Raw genomic sequence first — 20,699 nt, 5'->3', positions numbered from 1 at the left:
CAATAGATCATTAGACATTTTTGCGAGGGCTGTCTCCGTAGAGTGATTTGCCCTGAAACCGGATTGAAAAGGTTCACAGAGATTGTTAGACGCTAAGTGTTCATTTAGCTGCTGTGCGACAATTTTTTCGAGTATTTTCGAGATAAACGGAAGGTGGTAGTTTACCAAGAGATCAGGATCGAGGTTAGGTCTTTTGAGTAGAGGATGAATAACCGCTTTTTTGAATGCTAGGGGAACAGTGCCAGAGGAAAGTGATAAGTTTATAATATTTAACACTGATGGACCTAATAATACAAAAAGCTCCTTGATAAGTTTCCCAGGAATTGGGTCAAGTAAACATGTTGTTTGTTTTGTCCCATTTACACATTTTGACAATTCCTCTAATGTTATTTCATCAAAGAGAGAGAAACTATTTTGGAGGGCGGTATCCGTCATATATACAGTCGTATTTGTGTTAATAGAACCCAGTTGTAGCTGAGATGCATTGTCTTTAATCTCTTTTCTAATGACTTCAATTTTCTTATTAAAGAAATTCATAAAGTCATCTGCTGAGTGGGTGGAGGTAATGAGAGGAGTCCCTTGTTGGGTTAGCGATGCTACTGTACTAAACAACAAATTAGGATCATTTTTGTTGAGGTGGATGAGATTTGAGTAATATTTAGCTTTAGCTGAGGTAAGCATGCGTTTATAAGTTATTAAACTATCACACCATGCTTGATGGAAAATCTCAAGTTTAGTCGCACGCCATTTCCGTTCCAGCTTTCTACATGATAATTTCTGGGCTTTAGTTTCTTCTGTAAACCATGGGGTACGCCTTTTAGGGGCCCTTTTTAGCTTTAGCGGTGCTACACTATCAATGGTGTCGCGCAGGGCGTCGTTAAAGTTGTTAGTGAGGTTATCAATAGAGACCACATAATTTGGGAATGGTGCCATTACCGAAGGCAGTAGGTCAGTAAGAGTCGTCGTTGTGGCAGCATTAATGTTGCGGCTGCTATAATAGTTATTATTATTATTATTAGTTTGTTGACAATGAGTCAGAACTTCGAATTTTATAAGGTAATGATCGGACATTACTTTAGTGTACGGGAGTATCGTAACTTTAGAGGTGGTGACACCCCTGACAAGCACTAGATCTATCGTATTACCGTTGCGATGCGTGGGTTCATTTATTATTTGTGTAAGACCACAGCTATCAATTATAGTCTGGAGCGCCACGCATGGAGGGTCCGATGGGGTATTCATATGGATATTAAAGTCCCCCATTATGATTATATTGTCGGCGTGCGTCACTAGATCAGCAACAAACTCTGAGAATTCACTGATGAAGTCCGAATAGGGCCCTGGGGGGCGGTAGATAACAGCCAAGTGGAGAGGCAGCGGTGTGAAAAACCTCAAAGTGAGCACCTCAAACGAGTTATATTTATTATTTAGGTTAGGTGTAAAATTATAGTTTTCATTGTATATTAGTGCGACACCCCCTCCCCTTTTAAGAGGTCGGGCAACATGTGCATTGGTATAGTTAGGAGGAGATGCCTCATTTAGCGCAAAAAAATCGTCTGGTTTGAGCCAGGTCTCGGCGAGACCAACGACGTCAAGTTTGTTGTCTCTAATGACTTTATTAACTAATAACGTTTTGGAAGATAATGATCTTATGTTTAAAAAGCCCATATTATAGGTAGTGGGCTGTTTTGAGGATTGTTTGTTGAAATTATCCGAAGTAGCAATATTAATAATGTTGCGTTTATTATGCGTAGTGCACTTTAAATAGTTTCGACCATATCTAGGAATTGATACGATGGGAATTGTCCGATTGTTTGCTAGATGTTGCGATGAACTGAACGCATCATAGTTAGCCACCACAGTAGATTGCATGTCTGCCTCTGACACGGTCACAAAAGAAAAAACATTATGTGAGTTGTGTTTTATTCTAAGAGAATTGCTATGTGTGCAGGGATTATCCAGCCTGGCGCCGGCTAGTTCTAGTTTAAATGGCTTCTTACCCGGAGACTCCACGCTTCTTTGGTTAGCTTTTCCCTTTGTTGTTAGCCCCGCTCGGCATCCCCGCTTCTGCTTCCGCTCACACCGCTTACGTCGTCTCCATTGGCGGTCACCGCTAGTACTTGACTCCGCTGCTACAAAGGCCGCTCGATGTAGCCCGCATAGTATTCCCATGGTAGCGACATGCATCTTTCAGTCTATAACGACCCGATCCATCCACATCCAGAATTGTCTGTCGGTCGTATGTGATCACAGAGTGTTCACGCTTTGAGCCAGTCATGAAATTGACAGAAATGACGGGTGTTTTTTGCCAAATCGCTCTACACTCCTAACAGCGTTTTCAAGCTGCCGCATAGCAATGCGCCGCCATCTTGTATGTATGTATGTATCTTATATGTAATAGAAATGTGTAGGGGGGTGTATGGTGTGTGGTCATTAAATATGTATTCTGATATATGTTCTTCACAGAAAATGAGCCAAAGTCAGTGAGTCTCAGTTTGAAAAATGTATTAATTGTATCATTTTTCTTTTAATAAAAAATGAAAACAGTTCCCACAGACCCGAACACCACACAAGGGTTAATATTATGGGAAAAAAGTTGGGGTGGAAAAATTATAGGGAAAATAAAAACAATTTAAGGCAGTGGTCTCCAACCACCGGTCCGTGACGCATTTGCTACCGGGCCGGAGAGAAACATTAACTAATTTATAAAGGACTGCATTTTCTCCGACTTAATTTTGGCCTGTCCCACTAGACCAGGGGTGTCAAACTTGTTTTCATTGAGGGCCACACCGCAGTCATGGCTGCCAATAGAGGGCCGCTTGTAACCGTAAACAATTAATGAATTTGCGTATGACTTTGAATATTTAAAAAAAAAATGTACGTAAAGAGTAACACAAATCTGGGGATTTGACCACTGTTTTTTACAGTCTGGCAGCTTAGTTGCCAGACTTTTACTGTAAAATATATGGTGTTATTTTATTATTATTTTTACTAGAGATGTCCGATAATGGCTTTTTTGCCGATATCCGATATTCCGATATTGTCCAACTCTTAATTACCAATACCGATATATTCAGTTGTGGAATTAACACATTATTATGCCTAATTTTGTTGTGATGCCCCGCTGGATGCATTAAACAATGTAACAAGGTTTTCCAAATAAGAGAACAACTTCAACTCAAGTTATGGAAAAATGTGCCAACATGGCACTGCCATATTTATTATTGAAGTCACAAAGTGCATTGTTTTTTTTTAACATACCGGTACCTCAAAACAGCAGCTTGGAATTTGGGACATGCTCTCCCTGAGAGAGCATTAGGAGGTTGAGGTGGGCGGGGTTGAGAGGGGGGGGTTGGGATAGCGGGGGGTGTATATTGTAGCGTGCCGGAAGAGTTAGTTCTGCAAGGGGTTCTGGGTATTTGTTCTGTTGTGTTTATGTTGTGTTACAGTGCGGATGTTCTCCCAAAATGTGTTTGTTATTCTTGTTTGGTGTGGGTTCACAGTGTGGCGCATATTTGTAACCGTGTTAAAGTTGTTTATACGGCAACCCTCAGTGTGACCTGTATGGCTGTTGACCAAGTATGATTTGCATTCACTTGTGAGTGTGTCAAAAGCCGTAGATATTATGTGACTGGGCCGGCACACAAAGGCAGTGCCTTCAAGGTTTATTGCCGCTCTCCCTACGTCCGTGTACACAGCGGCAGTTTAAAAAGTCATACATTTTACTTTTTGAAACAGATACCGATAATTTCCGATATTACATTTTAAAGCATTTATCGGCCGATAATATCGGTAGTCCGATATGATCGGACATCCCTAATTTTTACAACATATTACTGTAGATAGAAATCCAGTACCGCTGTTTGATTTAATTTTGGCAACTCAGATGCCAGTTTTTTACCATAATAAAATGTGGTACCATAAAATCATCAACCGTGGATTTAAAACAAAACAAAACTGACAGCTCAGTCGACAGAATTTTACTATAAAAAATAACAAACATTGATCGGTTTTTTTTCAACTCCTAGTAATATGCTGTAAAAAACTCCCTAAATTTTACAGTAAAATCTATTGGTCATTTTTATAGTGTACACCATAAGTTAAGCAGATATTTAAGTATTTATTTGGGTTTTGACCAACAAAGTTAGATAATATAATAGGGTGTACCCCACCTTCCGCCAGATTGCAGCTGAGATAGGCACCCCCTGCGACCCCGAAAGGGATAAGCGGTAGAAAATGGATAGATGGAATATTTCTTTTTTTTCTAGTTTGACAGGGAAAAAAAATAGTGTCCAATATTTGTTGCAATATTGGACACTATTTTTTCCCCCTGTCAAACTAGAAAAATCCCTAATGCCTTCAGTAAGAAAATAAGATAGTAAAGAAAGAAAATATGAGGTATTTTATTGACACATATTATTTCCAGGCTTTTGCGGGCCATATAAAATGACGTGGAGAGACAGATCAGTTTGACACCACTAGACACACCAATGAGCTTGTTTATAGATGTACAATAAAACTCCTCATAGGAAGTTGCCATTTTGGTATAACTTTGTGACATGATACAATGCACATTAATGAACATATCAAATATAAATGTGACAGATTGTAGCCAAATAAGGCTGATTTCCATCAGCATTTCATTGCAAAGAAACAAGCCCAGGGCTCCCACTAATTCAGCATTATAGTGAGTTGTATTTTTCACAAGTGGGAAGCCGGTCCCTGAAAATAATACCTACATTAAACCGGTCCGTGGTGCAAAATGTATGTTCCTTTTTGACTGTACTTAAATGTACAATAGACTGTATTTATATTATTCACATGTGAATAATGCTGTATAGTAGACTGTATTTATATTATTCACATGTAAAAATACCAATCCAATCCACTTTATTTATATAGCACATTTACACAACAAGAATGTTTCCAAAGTGCTGCACAGCCATGATTAAAAACAATATTAAAAACAATATTATGCTACACCAATGACTGAATAAAAACAAAGAACAAATGAATAAAAACCAATACAGAGACAACCTAAGTGTTTATTGTCTATTGTGAGCAAACTGTGGTGCTGAATTTCCCCCAGGGATCAATAAAGTACTTTCTATTCTATAAAAAGGTTGGGGACCACTGTTTTAAGGGACAGTTTAAAAAAAAAAAAAAAAAAATATATATATATATATATATATATATATATATATATATATATATATATATTTTAGCAAATATGTTTTATAGAATTTTACAGTTAAAATCACATTTACAATCATACTTAGCTCATTCAGACCCTTCATACATGCACGCTTGAGGAGAGAGGTGCACTTGGGCTTTAACAACTCAAGGATTACAGTATAGACATTATTAGGAAAAAGTACCCAGATATTGTATATATCCATCTATCCTGCACTGGCTCTGGATCAGCAGACGATCCAGATAGCAAGATGTATGAATATTCCTCGGCATCAAGGATCCTCAGGAAGTGATCTCTTGATCACCTCCCAGGGACCTCTCCACCGTTCACACAATTTAAAAAGAAGAAAAAAGTCACATTTTCGTTTACATTTACAGATGTAAAAAAAAAAAAAAAAGTCACAAAAAAAAGCAAGTAAACCGTGACAAAACCATATTAAAAGTGACACAAAAAAGCAATAGTAGTGTGGGGACAATAAAACAAACAATAACAATAATAAAAAAGGAATACAACTACAAAAAAAATACGACAATTTTTTAAAATGTCTATAAGTTATGATTCAATATATGTCAGTAAATGCTTCCAGGTTAGTTCCCATTTATTCATATTTGAAGAGTTTATAAATCATATTTTTTCAAGAGTCCTTACATTCACAAGTTCAAGGGACAGGTATACCGTAATTTCCGGACTATAAGCCGCACCTGACTATAAGCCGCACCAGCTAAATTTAGGGGAAAATACAGATTGCTCCATATATAAGCCGCACCCGACTATAAGCCGCAGGGTTTTGATGTGTAATTAGCGTAGTATATAGGGGTTCCTGCTACCACGGAGGGGATTGTCGGGACAGAGATGACTGTTTGGGAACGCAAAGCGTCCCATTGATTGACAATAAATCTTTCAATCATTCAATCAAACTTTCACATCTTTGACATGGCGAACAGCATTCGTGCAGAGTACAAATAATACAACGGTGCAAAGTAATACAAAGTGCTCGCCTGTACGTTATCAAAATAACCAGCCTACCGGTACATGAAAAATCAGTCTTTAATCATTGTGTCATCGTCTTCCTCCTGCGTACTAAAACCACCGAAATCCTCTTCGTCGGTGTCGGAGGAGAACAGGCCGTAAATAAGCCGCACTGTTGTATAAGCCGCAGGGACCAGAACGAGGGGAAAAAGTAGCGGCTTATAGTCCGGAAATTACGGTATTTTGACTAAAGGTTTATTTAAAAAAGAAAAAAAGGTCAAATATAAAAAATAATTTTCTACATTAAAAATCAGTCTTATTAAAAAAAAAAATTTTCCGGGGAAATGTGTATCGTATCTTTTTGAGAATAAAAACAATGTTCCCTTATTTTGCAGTTGCTCGGCATGGCCTTGGTTGGCATTGGACTGTGGGCATGGAGTGAGAAGGTGAGTCCGACTTTATTTGATTATACACTTTAGTTCTTGCTCCCATTTTTCATGAAATCTGATCTTATTTTGTTTATACAAACACAAAATGTCTATTTCTCCCAAATACTAAATCTGTGTTGTGGCACGTCAAGATGCTGATTCAACAGCATGATGATTGCACAGGTGTGCTGTAGGTTAGCCACAATAAAACCGTCAATATCTGCTGTGACCAGGTGGGGATCAAGTTCCACAATTGTTTCGACTTCTATTCATAGTGTTCTAAATCAAATAATCACTAAAATGATGAAACTCTGTTATAAAATAAAATGTACTTTACTATTACTCCTCATCATAAACATGTTATAAATGCAAACTTCTAAATTGGACAGTTTTTAAACTTGAACTGTCTCAAGTCTCAAAAGTGCCCTTTTAAAGTGAAGAAGGAATTGCAAGTGAACTTGTACTTTACTTGTGCTGCAAAATTCCATTATTGCACATACATGACTGGTTCTTCAAGTTTACCGTCTTTTTCGGACTATAAGGCACACTTAAAATCCTTTCATTTTGCAAAAATCGACACTGCGCATTATAACCCAGTGCGCCTAATGTATGGAATAATTCTGGTTGTACTTATTGACCACAAATCTATTTTATTTGTTAGATGGTGAAATTATAAATGTGACAAGTAGATGGCAGTCACACATAAGAGATATGTGTGGACTGCAATATGACGCCAGTAAACAACACCAAAACTTTAAATGTTCCATTGAAAATAAAGAACATTACACACTGCACTCAAAAAACTGTCAAAATGTTTTAGTATGACTTTGAAGACGCACCGCTTGATGGACTGTCGGCCCGTTACGACTACCGTAGTCAGAGATCCAAGTATTACTATGGTGTGTGTATATTGACCGCAAAATGGCACCCATTAGCAGACATATTATCTGGCGTTTTGTTTCGCAATATCATGCAAAAACAAATGTTCTTACCTTCTGGTACCTGCTGATGTGTATTTGAGATCTGCATAAGTCCTGAAAATTTGCGAACATCCGCCACTGTTGTCCGTGCCAATGCCGTAATCGATAAGGTTATTTTTCACTATCTTCTTGTTATATCGCATTCAACCCTCTACTGTTGCCATTTCTAATATAATGTAGCGTAAAGTTCTAACTTATATCTCGCTAATGAAGCGCTAAAAACTACCAGTGTAGTGAGTTTACATTATTCACCCACAAAACTTTAGTTATTAGAGAGTTCCGTTTTTTTCACGGGACGCATTTCTAGTGTTGTTGTTGCACTAGTGAGCCACAGATGAGGAGATGCTGCTCCGTTGTTGATTTAAGTAAAGTCTGAATGTCATTAAAACAGTTAGCTCCATCTTTTGACACTTCTTCCACTCCCGTCCTTGCACGCTACAACAAAAATGACGGGGAGAAGACTCTGTCGAAGGTGAGCCACGTAAATAAGACCGCCCACAAACGGCGCATCCTGAAGCGGCGGTCAGAAAGCGACTTGAAGATAATCTGTAAAACATAATCTATGCATCATTTTGACTAAGGAACTACCATTAAATGTTATGTAGACCACAAGGAAGTGTTTTTAATTTAGAAAAAAATCATAATATGACCACTTTAATGCGCCTTTTGTATGAAAATATACCTGAATAGACCCGCTCATCGGCAGTACGCCTTATAATCTGGTGCGCCCTACAATCCAGAAAACACGGTAAATTAATAATAACATTGAAATGTAAAATGTTGCACTTTTTAAACTAATCAGAGATAGATTGATGAGCTCAGCTGGTCTTGTGAGTGAAGCAGCAACAGCAGTAAGAGACTTTTTCATGGACCACCTGAATTGAAATATTATTTGTATTAATTTTTACAAACTCCTGTATGAGTTGCTGGCACCTGAGTATCAAAATGTGAACAATTATATTATGTCATAAGAATCATTAAAAAGTCTGTAGCTTTAGCGGAAATGGTCAAATTTAAAATCGTTAGGTAGGATTGCGAACAATTCTCAACATTTTCAACAAAATAAGCTACTGTAACAAAAACAAATACAAACACAGCAAACCATGCAAAGATAAAAAAAAAAAAAAAAAAGATTATTATCATGTATTTCGATCGTCATGTTCATTGCACCCTAAAAGTACAATGAAAATTGTTTAAAAAAACAAACACAAATATGACAGGACTGATGGGCCACCACATGGATTGATTGATTGAAACTTTTATTAGTAGATTGTACAGTTCAGTACATATTCCGTACAATTGACCACTAAATGGTAACACCCGAATAAGTTTTTCAACTTGTTTAAGTCGGGGACACATTGATTAAAAAAATATCAATATTAGCAAAAAAAAAGAACAAAGTTGCAAAATACACTACCGTTCAAAAGTTTGGGGTCACCCAAACAATTTTGTGGAATAGCCTTCATTTCTAAGAACAAGAATAAACTGTCGAGTTTAAGATGAAAGTTCTCTTTTTCTGGCCATTTTGAGCGTTTAATTGACCCCACAAATGTGATGCTCCAGAAACTCAATCTGCTCAAAGGAAGGTCAGTTTTGTAGCTTCTGTAACGAGCTAAACTGTTTTCAGATGTGTGAACATGATTGCACAAGGGTTTTCTAATCATCAATTAGCCTTCTGAGCCAATGAGCAAACACATTGTACCATTAGAACACTGGAGTGATAGTTGTTGGAAATGGGCCTCTATACACCTATGTAGATATTGCACCAACAACCAGACATTTGCAGCTAGAATAGTAATTTTCTACATTAGCAATGTATAAAGTGTATTTCTTTAAAGTTAAGACTAGTTTAAAGGTATCTTCAATGAAAAGTACAGTGCTTTTTCTTCAAAAATAAGGACATTTCAATGTGACCCCAAACTTTTGAACGGTAGTGTACCTACAAAATAAACTGAACAAGCTTTACACAGAAAACATTTTACATCACTGACTTTCTTTTCTGTAGTTACTAAACATTATTGATAAACTTTTGTTTAAACCGTAAATATATGCTAGAATGTAAAATAGTAAAACATATAATGGTCAACATTTGTATCGTTGTTGTATTGTATATTTGTTGTTTATTTTAAATGATTTTAATATTATGTAATAATAATTTAATAAAATGTGTTTGTTAAATAAATTGTGTAATAGGAAGAAAGAATAAATGTAAGATTTTTGTTAAGTTACTTTGTCTTTGTGTCTCCTAGGGGGTTCTGTCCAACATTTCGTCCATTACTGACCTCGGGGGTCTGGACCCGGTGTGGCTCTTCATGGTGGTGGGGGGAGTTATGTTCATTCTGGGTTTTGCAGGATGCATCGGAGCCCTGCGGGAAAACACTTTCCTGCTCAAATTTGTACGTGGCACTCCATTCAATTGGTAATGACAAACATGGACATAATGATACAATTAAAATGTTCTGCTAATTACCGCAGTTTTCCGTATTTCTGGGAATCATCTTCTTCCTGGAGTTGACCACGGGAATCCTAGCCTTCGTCTTCAAGGACTGGATCAAAGACCAGCTCAACTTGTTCATTAACAACAACGTCCGGGCGTACCGTGACGACATCGACCTGCAAAACCTTATTGATTTCACTCAGGAATACGTAAGTGTCACTCTTCATGTTAAGCGAACTACAGTACATGATGCTTAAAACACATAGTCCTCAATCCCAGGGCATTCAATTGATCACAACTGGACTATTTGGTTTGTCTTAGAAGATGTTTCGCTTCTCATCTGAGTAGGCTTCATCAGTTCATGCTCAAAGACTTTGGTCATATCTAGTCTTACTCTTAGATTGGTCAGATCTAGTCTTTTTTGGACCGTGATGTCCACATTGGAGAAAACAGGGGCCTCCATGTTGTGGTTTACCAAAAACCCACACACACCGATCAATACCTGCTTTTTGACTCACACCACCCACTGGAACACAAACTGGGCTTTATCTGAACCCTACAACGCAGTACTGATAATGTTCCTACCAGCCCACGGGCCAAAGACAAAGAGCATAGGCATTTGAGGAACGCCCTCAAAATCTGTGGTTACCCCAGCCGGTCGTTTGTGAAAAGTGCATCCAGTTCCAGAAAAAACAAGAACAGAGTGGATGAGGAGGGAAAAGGTGACAGACGCAAAAATATTGTCATTTCAAATGTATCAGGTCTATGTGAGAAACTCAGAAGAATTTTTAACCAACACAACATTCCAGTACACTTCAAACCAGACAACACCCTGAGACAGAGACTGGTGCATCGTCAAGACCGGACACCCCACACCCACAAAACCGATCTGGTGAATGCTATCCAGTGTAATCATGAATGCACTGATTCATATATTGGGGAAACCAAACCACCACTAAGCCGATACATGGCACAGCATAGACGGGCAAACTCTTCAGGCCAAGGCTCAGATGTCTATCTGCACCTCAGGGAGAAACAGCACTCCTTTGACAACAAACATGTACACATTCTGGACAGGGAGGACAGATGGTACGAAAGGAGAGTGAGGGAAGCCATCTATGCAAAGGTTGAAAAACTATCCCTAAACAGAGGTGGTGGTCTGCGACAGCACCTGTATCCCACATACAACACTGTCCTTTCAATCATTCCTAAAAGACTCTGCAGTTTAGCGTCCAACAAATAACAGGAGATAGAAACATTCTGCTCACAGAAGGTGACCAGAATGCCATTTGTGCCATTTGTTTACAACTGAATGGAATGCTTACGTGGGGGATTTCGACTATTTTCACAGTGATCGTTCTGCCACACAATACCTCAATGCTAACCAGGGGAATTTACACTTCGACTGTCGTTGGCTTAACAGTTAAGATTGTTTGTTTACATTAAAACAGTTGTTTTTCTCAATACGATAGGGTGAAACCATCCTTGCCCAGGCACACCCTCCTGGTTTTTGGAGTATAAATATTTGGGGTTTGGCACCAGCCGCGAGACTAGATGTGATCAATCTAAGTATAAGACTAGATCTGATCAATCTAAGTCTATGAGCATGAACTGATGAAGTCTACTCTGATGAGAGGCGAAACGTCTTCTAGGACAAACCAAGCAGTCCAGTTGCGATCAACTGAGTTTATTTATTTACAGACAGACATAGTTTTGTATTTCATTATTGTTTCTTTTGTTAATATCAGAGTCCGTTCTGCAAAAAGGTCATCTCTAAAAGCACACAGCTTATGGACAGGGACCCACAGTTAAAATATACATCATCATATAATATAGAAAATACAATACAATACATTTCAAAATCTACCCACCAAATACCCATTTACAATGTCATTTATGAATAAAAAAGGAATCTTTAAATCCACCAAATCAGTCTCGATATCCTATTATTCAAATTTGATTAAAAGGTTGCATCTTGAAGATCTGCGATAATCTCATCATACATGCAGAGGTGAAGACCAAAATTATGCGACTAATGTGAATTCCTCAACCATAAGGGGTGTGTTAAAAGTACTAAGCATAACGTCGCAATAAATTTAGCTTAAAACTCTTTTTAAAAATGTTTAAAATGTGATTCTTTTATAGAGCTATCAATCTCACTCCAGATCATCTACAGGCTATACTAAAGCTTGTACACTTTAGATGACGATTTTCCCCTCTTAATAGAGATGTCCGATAATAACGGCCTGCTTTAAAATGTAATATCGGAAATTATCGGTATCGTTTTTTTTTTTTTATCGGTATCGTTTTTATTTTATTTATTTAAAAAAAAAAAAAATTAAATCAACATAAAAACACAAGATACACTTACAATTAGTGCACCAACCCAAAAAACCTCACTCCCCCCTTTACTGTTTTTATATTGCTTTCTTTTTTATTCAAGAATATGTTTTTAATTTATTTATCTTATTTTATTTTATTATTTTTTTTAAAAAGGACCTTTTCTTCACCATACCTGGTTGTCCAAATTAGGCATAATAATGTGTTAATTCCACGACTGTATATATCAGTATCTGTTGATATCTGTATCGGTAATTAAGAGTTGGACAATATCGGGATATCGGCAAAAAAGCCATTATCGGACATCCCTATCTCTTAATAAAGGTTTACTTCTATGTTATATCTATAAGAAGTAGTGGTCACTGAAATGAGCTGGCAGAGTCTAGAATTTAATCCATATACTACGTTATACATAATACAAGCACTGTGGAATATGTTGCACTCCGTAAGCTTCAGAAGATTGTACCCATAAAAAAGAGGATTTGAGGGAGCATTAAAGTTTGCCCATGATATAACACGTACGACTTTCTTCTGAAGGATCTCCAGTTTTTTAAGATAACTAGGATACGTGTTACACCATACGACATTGCAATAATTTATATGTGGTTCAAATAGAGTCCGATACAGAATTAGGAGAGCGTTAAGAAGAAGAAAGTGCCTCAATTTTGAATACCCAGAGATTACAAAGACCTGGATGAATGAGAACATCCATAGACACGTAGTCATTAAATTCCACACTTAACATTTTAAGTCAAAATCGACAAGCTATGCTAATTTCCCAGCAGCAAGCAGCATACTTGTCGTGTCCAATGTTCCCCCGCATACAAACTCCCTGAGCATTCCTTTTAACATCATGCGTGCACGCTGTGCTTTACTATTAATATAAGTAATTTGGCCCACATGCAATAATAACAACAATCTTGTTGTTCATGAGCTTTGTGGTACAGACATTGTACACCTTATCAGACAATGGACAGGCTTCCTTTGTTTCAGTTTCGTGGCTTCTATAACCACAGAATGCCCTAAGCCTCGCCATAGGATAGCAGCTCAATGAAGCGTGTCCCATCTACATATTTATACTCTATGGATGTGCCACTCTCTGATCGTTTCGTAATAAAAATGAGGTTGGCACTGCTGTATTGACCTTGCATTAAGTCTGTACTGTGTTAATGACATTGATTGGCTGCATAAATAAACCCTTGTGACCCCTCTTATCATTTGCTGTAGTATCCGGCGCTGCCGGATACCCCAACCGCTGTCCGTCATTGTTTTATCTGTTGTCCGCCATGACGAAAATGTATTTTAGTTTTGGTCATATTTTAGTCATCTAAATTAATTTACTTTTAGTCAACTAAATTCCTCAACATTTTAGTCGACGAAAATACAGTAAATTCTGTCGACTAAAACATAAAATATAACGCATCTTTGAAGATGTCTTGAAACCACTTTTATTAGGGTTACTGCAGAACATCTCAGAAACTAAATCCACAAGAGCTGCACTCCATGAATATTTAAATAAGTCAATTTTACAGTAACTTTACTGTGTTATTATTTAAGCTGGAATTAATTATCATTTTCAAATGTTGAATAATATATGACTAAAATGATCATATGAAGGAATTAGTTTTACTCTATATTTTGTGTAACTACACTGAGTGTTCATAACTGGCGTCTTGGCCTCTGTCCCGTCTAAATATACCAACTCGTCTTATAAATCCAGGACGGATATACATCTCACATACCTGTCCTCCATTGTGTGTTGTCAAGTTGTACAATTAATAGCTGAACAGTGTGCAGAGGACATTGATTAAAGTGCACTGTAGCTCGCTCATAGTATGCAACAGAAGTAGTGGTTGAGTAAGCAGTCTTGCTCTTGCTCTACGGTCTTTAATAGTAACAGTAATTCAGCACAGTATGAGTCATTTGGGAATATTAGTGTAGGCCTACTTACTGTTGCGTAGATGTCCTGATGATTAGCCTGCAGATGGCGCTCCAAGTTGGTTGTATTTTACTTCACCTTTGCCACAGGGCTTACAACGTGTAACATTGTCTACCGTGGCAAAGATGAAGTGCGTCCATATGTCTTCTCTTTCTTCCAGGTGTCGCAGACACATTGTAATGGGTGTGACGATACAGTAGGGATGTAACAACATGAACATTTCATTGTGACCAAAATTATCACGGTTAACATTGTTAATGTACTCAAAAGTTTTTGTAAGTTAGAAAACCCACTATTTTGCATGTCTTGTGTTTATGTTTCACTGAAGTGTTTTACTCTTAGTGTTTTATCTGTTTTATAGCTAAACATTTAGTGTTGTACTGGAAATATTGGTTTCCACTAGGGTTGTACGGTTTACCGGTACTGGTATAATATTGCGGTACTAATGAATCAAAAACGGTACTATACTCTGTTTGAAAAATACCGGTCCCCGGGCATGACGGCGCGTCGTCACGTCGTGTCATTGCTGGTTTTGCGAGCAGAGGAGCATGTTCGGCAGCGCACAATCACGGAGTATTTACAAGCAGACACAGTGTGTAGACAGAAAAGGAAGAACAGACTCATTTTGGCCTAAAAACTTAAGATAACACTGAAACGCCCTCAGGAAGAGGTGCTTTTAAGACATGGCTAGCTAGCTAGCGGTTAACGTCCATCCGCAGTCGGCAGTGTTTTAGCTACTTCTAAATCACTAATCCTCGCCTCCATGGGGACGAATAAAGTGTGTTTCTTACAAATATCATCCCTGTAGGACAAGGAATAGCTAAACATGCTTCACTACACACCGTAGGAGGATACGATAGCTAACCGCTAACAGCAAGCTAGCACCCCTGAATGTAAACAAATGCCATGGGTGGATCTACACCTAACATCCACTGTAATGATACCAAGTACAATAGCGTATCTAGTCAATACTACTATGATTACATTGATATTTTTTATCGTCACAAAATATTTTTTCCTTTTTTTAAAATTCATATTATGTTTATAAACCCAGGAAATACGTCCCTGGACACATGAGGACTTTGAATATGACCAATGTATGATCCTGTAACTACTTGGTATCGGATCGATACCTAAATTTGTGGTACCATCCAAAACTAATGTAAAGTATCAAACAACAGAAGTATAAGTGATAATTACATTTTAACAGATGTGTAGATAGAACATGTTGAAACGGAAAGTAAGCAGATATTAACAGTAAATGAACAAGTAAATTAATAATTAATTTTAACAGCTTGTCCCTCACAATTTTGACAAAATAGAATGAGAAATAACACAATATGTTACTGCATACGTCAGCAGACTAATTAGGAGCCTTTGTTTGCTTACTTACTACTAAAAGACAAGTTGTCTGGTATGTTCACTATTTTATTTAAGGACAAAATTGTTCTTTGATTGCAATAAGAAATACTGTATATGTTTAATGTACCGTAAGATTTTTAGTTAACATAATGCCAATAATGGCATTTATTTTGTGGTCCCCCTTATTGAGAAAAGTACTGAAAAGTATTGAAATACATTTTACTACCAATACCGGTACTAAAATATTGGTATCGGGACAACCATAGATTGTACTGTAGCACTTTACGATCTATTTAAATGAAAAGGGCGTGATACATAAAGTGTTGTCATAATTATGAGTTACTTCTGGCGTGGGTTGTCCTAAGTTGTTCAGCGGTACTTGAACGCACCGTAAACCACCTCCTTTCCTTCTGAGGAAAGATCGATCATCAGAATTTTCTTCTCAGAGAGCACAGCATGTAGGTTCAATGTGCACAACTGAATATCTTAGTCGCTCAGACAGGAAGGTGTTTATAGAAGTTAGGCCTTGGCGATATGGCTTAAAAATAAAATCCCTGATTTTCGATTTTTCTTTCAGATTTTTTCCTCACTTTAAAAAACAAACAAACATTGAATACAAATGACAGAGATAATTCCAAACAAGTTTTTCTTTATTAATAAAAAAAAAAAAAGTTTGAAATGACACTATATACACTACATCTTACTCTTGGCAACATTCTAATTTGTATAATGTTGTTCTTTTTAGACAAGATATAAATTGTACTTTTTTTTTTTGCAAAAATTTTCTAAGAATAAATTAAAAGCTTTATTGCACATTTTGCATGCAAATAATCTCCAACATTGAGAGCGATCTAGTGCAAACTTCAAACTTCTGTCTTGAATGACATACGTCTGTAAATAAAAATGTCTACGTCTGTAAATAAAAAATGTCGTATTAAACATTGTATCCAAATAAACAATGAAGTAATAAAACATTGAGAGGACGATAGTTTGTTATAGTAAGTAGATAAAGTAAACGCGGTCTTTTTCATTCACAGTGATCGCTCTACATTGTGTTTCTTTCTCATCATACATGGTATCATCATACATGGCATCATCATACATACCTGCTGTGATAGAGTAGGTTATTCTGGATGCGGAATGCTGGTCTGATATCTTCTTAGGACAAGGACTCCGGTCAGAGAGTAGGGCACAGAGAGGCTTTCAGGCACTCTTTAATGATGAAGTTGAACAATTGTAGTATAGGTGTGTGTGGGGTGTGTGTGTGGTCTAAAGGGAACATATTCAAATAATAATTTGGATACATTTAGGCAATATAATATGCAATAATACAACAGGATATGTATAATATTATATGTAATATAATATACTCTACAATGTGTTATAAAACAAATATACAAACAAATGTACATGGACTATTAAAGCAGTCCATTAGAGATGAATGGGGAATAAGCACTGTTGATTTAGACAGTGATTTAAACGTGGTCTGTGTCGCCATCTAGTGGTAGGATAGGATAACTACTGTGTAACAAGATGTATTAACAGGGCAAAAGTTGAGCGGGCGAATTATATCGTCAAGCAGAAACATTGTTGCAAACAAACACTCGGCTAAGGCTACATCTAACACAATATAGGCATTTTATCATTAATAACCGTGCTATATTCGACGTATACTTACATTTTAGTCAGGAACGCACACCATGCTGTTTACACAATCACCCAAGAGCCCGTATTACGCAGAAATGCTACAAACAGGAAATCTAGTCTGAGAAGACTAGATCGCCAAATTAAGAGCACAGGAAATCTAACATTTCAAAACTGCGTCAGAATAAGATAAGACTAAAACACTTTCTGACACCTGCTGTAAATGATTCCACCATAGTAAGGTGATTTTTAGCCCATAGTGTGTTTTGTTGTTGCCTCATAAAGAGATGTTTTTTCCCCAACTCGGCTGGAGGCTTTGGTTTCAGATGCTGCAATAATTTTGTTGTGCGGATGCCATTTTGAAACTCTTTGCAGCGTGTGGTCATTTGTTCCACGCCTGTTGCCTCGAAGCCAAAGTACTGACAACACTTTTCTTTTCTTTGGAACAAGCGTCTCGCCAGGCATGGCCCTAACCAATCTGGCGCCCTAGGCAAGATTTTAGGTGGCGCCCCCCCTCCCCCCAACCCCCCACATCGGCAGTGAAGTGCATATACTCACAAGAAACCGAATAGCTTTGTCTTTGACCTTTTTTTTTACTTAAAGAAAGCAAATTAACATATTATATGAGAATGTTATGTTATGATTATCTTTAACCGAATCACAGCAGTGCTCAAATTAAAAAACAGCATTCCCTTTCATGTGATATTGCTTAATTAACATTAATGATGTGCACTTTAACAACTAGGCTTACAACTATACCTAATATATAAAGGGGTGGAAAAGTGACTATTACCTGCAGGGCAAACATTAGCTAACCAGAAGGCAATAACAATGTAAACAAAAAACACCTGCTTAAAAGATCTAATACAAATGTCCCTGAGGAATGTAAGGTGGGAGTACTGTAATTACCTAACGTTACATTATTATTTTCCATAACAATTTAGCTTTAGCCCCCTCCACAATATTAACCCGACGTTAAAACAGAACTAGCTATTTATTGATTAGCAATTGCCGAATCATGTAACATTAGCTTAATGCTAAAAGCCAGGTTACTATCACATTCTGTAACAGACAAATAATTTAATGTAGGCTAACGTTACCTACCTGCTACCTCTGTCTTTTTCTCGTTTCTCCTCCTCTTCTTTTCTTTTTTTTCTTCCCTGGGAACCTGACAGTTTTGGCCATTTTGACATCTTGTGTTGATTTTTTGATGTGGTAAGAGTCATGATACGGGAAGGGAGGGGGCGCACCGTGCGGGGGGATGGGGGGGGGGGGCTTAATGTTGTAACAAATATTATTTCTATTAAATAGGCTTTACTTTGCATTTTAATTAACGTGGGATTATTTTTTGTATTTAGAAATAATAGTACCAACTTTTTTTTTTTTTTCTCCAACATTTGTGGCACTGGCGTGGCGCCCCCTGATGGACGGCGCCCTAAGCATTTGCCTATACGGCCTATGCCACGGGCCGGCCCTGCGTCTCGCTCTCGTTAGCGGTAGCATTAGCCATGTTGTGTCACATGTGCCGCTAAGGAAGTAATGGGACGACGCAAGTTATGGAAGCTCCTGAGGGGCAAAAAGTATGCTGTAGCAAGAGGAGAAAAAAAATAGATTTTTACATTTTTGAATCGTCTGGGGGAAAAAAAAAACTCAAATATATCGATAAAATCGATGTATCGCGCAGGCCTAATGTAAGTTAGGATTGGGGTATGTTGTTTTTAACGGGCAAAGTCTCTTGTTTTCATGCATCAGTCAGTCCGTGAGCTTATCAAAATGCGGTTATCAATCTCAGTTTTTCGATCATTTTAATTCTAAAGGGTAATACTAACCGTCAGGAGTTTTGTCGCGGTCATCATTAATAGTGTTGTTTCCCAGTGAAAAAATCCAAACACTGTGTTTTAGTAGTTGTAGTTCTGATTGGATCTCCACTGTGATGTACCACTCTCCCCTCCCCTGCATGCTACTGTGATTGGATAGATTCCTAACTTGTCCCACCCGCCTCGAGACAAAATTAAATATGATTGCATTTTGTCTCTTGTCAATTATGTTTGTAACGTTTTTATTCGTCGACTAAATTGTCAATTCATTTTGTCATTGTTTTCGTCAACGTGCAAATAAGATGAACATTTGTAGTCAATGAAATTAACACGGATTCCTAGCAGAAAGCAGTTGTGGGGAATAGGGATCGTGAATTAGGTACCTCTACAGGCACTGACCGAATTCCGGAAGCGGAATTTCGATAACCATTTTGTTGTACGTTAACATAGACTCAGTACCGTGCCTGATAGAAAAAGCTCCAAAATATGGTTTCACTTTTAAACATGTCCAAGATTAATGCACATTTGGATATGCTAGAGGGGTGTAAAAAAAAAAGATTTTCAAATGATTCTTACTTGTAACGATTGTTAATGGACCTTCAACATTAACATTTTTTTAAAGCGACTAGAGATACACGTTGTAATCAAAAAGCTAGTGCTGAATAAGTACAATACTTACAGCGCAAACACTTTGTAGGGTTCAATGACTGGCCCATTCAACTTCATGCCAATAGACGACAGTACTTCCTGACTACAGCAAACTGAAATAAAAGCATGTAAGCAAATGAGACTCACACGTGTAACAAAACAAGATCCAACAGACAGAATTATCAGCTCAGTGTAGAATTGAGATGGTATTATTAAACAAATGTACATTTAGCACCACATGAAGACACAAAAAAGTATTGAAAATTGGTAACATATTCATTTCCAAGTACTTTTTATCAGTACTATATCGGTTCAAATGTAACGGGTACCCATCCTTCGTCTGGAATTTGTTAGTTGCAGAAAAATCCATAAGAAATCCTTGTATTGTTGAGGTACCCGAAAGTGTTTTTTTCTTGCATCTGCATGTTACGCATTTTAAAATAAATGACGTTAATTATTTACATGTTGTTTTTTTTTCCTCAGTGGGAGTGCTGCGGCGCCTTTGGCGCAGACGACTGGAACCTCAACATTTACTTCAACTGCACCGATACGAACCCCAGTCGGGAAAAGTGCGGTGTTCCGTTTTCCTGCTGCACCAAGGACCCAGCGGTAAAAACAAATGATATATAAAATTAAAATGTAAATATTTATTGAAACCTATTTTTAGTAAGAAAACAATAGGAAATATTCTTAGTATTGACATTGTAGTTAGGTTGACTATACTGTTTGTTTTTGTTCAGGAGGACGTAATAAACACTCAGTGTGGATACGACATCCGAGCAGAACCGGTAACTAACCTATAATTGTGTATAAGCAGCACTTTATCTGAACCGCATATTTATGTTTTTTCTATTGTACTGTATGTGATGATCCTACTGTGACCCCAAAAAGGGATACATTTGGTTTGAGAAACATGTCATGCACTATTATAGAATAACACC

General features: G+C 37.5%; 1 protein-coding gene across 3 annotated transcripts in view; it reads left to right on the top strand.

The window, feature by feature from the left end:
* The window catches only part of LOC133662316 (tetraspanin-5-like), a 37,621-nt gene that overhangs the window by 4,602 nt on the left and 12,320 nt on the right, over positions 1-20,699 (top strand). For all 3 annotated transcript variants that reach the window (XM_062066209.1, XM_062066210.1, XM_062066211.1), the window contains exons 2-6: positions 6,559-6,609; positions 9,821-9,967; positions 10,047-10,217; positions 20,242-20,367; positions 20,499-20,546. In XM_062066209.1, coding sequence (XP_061922193.1) covers positions 6,559-6,609; positions 9,821-9,967; positions 10,047-10,217; positions 20,242-20,367; positions 20,499-20,546 — 543 coding nt within the window. The remainder of the gene's footprint in view (positions 1-6,558; positions 6,610-9,820; positions 9,968-10,046; positions 10,218-20,241; positions 20,368-20,498; positions 20,547-20,699) is intronic.

Source organism: Entelurus aequoreus, linkage group LG12, assembly GCF_033978785.1.
Source record: "Entelurus aequoreus isolate RoL-2023_Sb linkage group LG12, RoL_Eaeq_v1.1, whole genome shotgun sequence".
NCBI classification, from domain to species: domain Eukaryota; kingdom Metazoa; phylum Chordata; class Actinopteri; order Syngnathiformes; family Syngnathidae; genus Entelurus; species Entelurus aequoreus.
The sequence above is the reverse complement of the archived record's forward strand: the minus strand, read 5'-3'. Positions and strand labels throughout refer to the sequence as shown.